At 74.2% G+C, this 1,789-nt stretch overlaps 1 protein-coding gene across 1 annotated transcript; it reads left to right on the top strand.

Moving 5' to 3' along the window:
* Window positions 1-660: 660 nt before the first annotated feature.
* On the top strand, window positions 661-1,387 carry AURANDRAFT_68761 (hypothetical protein; the record flags this gene model as incomplete). Its single annotated transcript, XM_009044488.1, has 2 exons — window positions 661-1,242; window positions 1,279-1,387. Coding segments are annotated over 2 exons (691 nt in total), but the record flags the coding sequence as incomplete, so codon positions are not given.
* Window positions 1,388-1,789: the final 402 nt, after the last annotated feature.

Raw genomic sequence — 1,789 nt, 5'->3', positions numbered from 1 at the left:
GCGACGCCGGCGCCGCCGCCGGCCGCCGCGCCGCCGCGGGCTTCCGCCCGCCGGACCCGGCGCCCTCGACGCGGCGCTGCTTCGACGACGGCTTGCGCGACGCGCCGGGCGCCGGCGCGCCGCCGGCGCCGCGCCGGCGCTTGCGCTCCCGCGGTTGCGCGGCGTGGAAGACGAGGCCGTCGTCGAAGTCCATGGGGAGCCGGTGTGTTTTGCCCAGCTTTTAAAGGACCATTTCAAACCCTTGTCTTTTTTGGCCGCGGCCTGCGACGCCTCCTGCGATGCTTGCCGTGCTCGCTCGCCCGTGCGTGCTACCCGTCGTCGGCGGGGAACGGCGGCGTTGTTGCACCGAGCAGTCGCCATGTTCAGCGCTCGAGGGTCGTAGGTCCCTCGGCGCCGGACGCGCGCGCGCCGGCGACCCGCGCGGCATCGCCACAGTCCAAGCCGGCAAGCGCGCGCACGCGGACTCACTCGGGAGAGCCCAGACCAGCAAGCGAGGCTCCGTGGCGACCGACCTGCCCTCACCGCGCAGTGGCGTCCGCCCGAGTGGCGTTTGAGCGACCCCCGGCGACGGCCTCCGAGGCGCCTCGATCCCGGCAGGCGTCGGCTCGCGAGCCTCGCTGTACGCCACCGCCACCGTCGCGCCACCGCCCACCGACCACCATGTCCGACGACGAGATGAGCGACGACGAGCGCCGCGGCCGCCGCGAGCGTAGCCCGTCCCCCGCCGCGCGGTCCAAGTCGCCGTCCAAGTCCAAGTCGCCGGAGAAGTCGCCGCCCCGGTCCCCCGGCGGCGAGCCGCCGGCGCGCGTCACGCAGACCCTCGAGGTCGACAAGGACGACGCGGCCTTCATCCTCGGCCGCGGCGGGTCCACGAAGCGCAAGATCGCGCGCGTCTCCGGCACGGAGATCGAGCTCGACGAGCACACGCTCCAGATCACGCTCAACGGCAGCGCCGAGCAGTGCGCGCGCGCCAAGGACTACATCGACTTCGTCCGCCAGCAGCGCGTCGGGCCCGTCACCATCAACATGGACACGCCGCGCGACGACTTCAGCGCCTACATCGTCCCGGGCGACTGCATCGGCTTCGTCATGGGCCGCAACGGCCAGACGCTCCGGTCCATGGAGGAGGAGTGGGGCGTGCTCATGTTCTTCGCCAAGACCGACGACGCGCAGCGCGAGGGCGGCCGCGACGGCGACGAGAGCCTCTGCATCTTCGGGCCCCTCGCGCGTCCGCCGCGCCGCGTTCGCCGCCGCCGCGCGCGACCCCCGCGTTCCCAGGCCGCGCGCCGCGGCGCCGAGGTCAAGGTCATGTCCGCCGTCGAGCACAAGCACCCGGGCTACTGCGTGTCGTCCAAGGGCGACCTCCGGGAGCACGAGCGCGTGCAAGGTGCTCCGACCGCCGTCCGTTTCCACCACTTCGCCTCCTCCCGTTCGACGTGCGCGTCGCGGACGCGTTCCCGCGACTTCCACCACTTCGTCCCCCCGCGATCCCCTCCGACGTGATCGTCGCGGACGCGTTCCCGCGACGTCCACCACTTCGTCCCCCCGTCCGACGCGACCGGCCTCACGCCGCGCCGCGGCCGGCCTCCTCGGACCTCGCGCACAGAGGGGGCGTCCGCGTCGCGCCCGGCCTCGGCGACCTCCGGTCCTGGACGGTCTCCCCCCGCGGGCCTCTCCGCGCCTCGACGGACGCCCGAGGACGACTCTCGCCACGCGCCGCGGCCGCCCCTCGAGCTCCCGACTCCGTGCAGGCGACACGGACGTCGACGGCTGGGGCTGCGACACCTAC

Source organism: Aureococcus anophagefferens (genome assembly GCF_000186865.1).
Source record: "Aureococcus anophagefferens unplaced genomic scaffold AURANscaffold_350, whole genome shotgun sequence".
NCBI classification, from domain to species: domain Eukaryota; class Pelagophyceae; order Pelagomonadales; family Pelagomonadaceae; genus Aureococcus; species Aureococcus anophagefferens.
The sequence above is the reverse complement of the archived record's forward strand: the minus strand, read 5'-3'. Positions and strand labels throughout refer to the sequence as shown.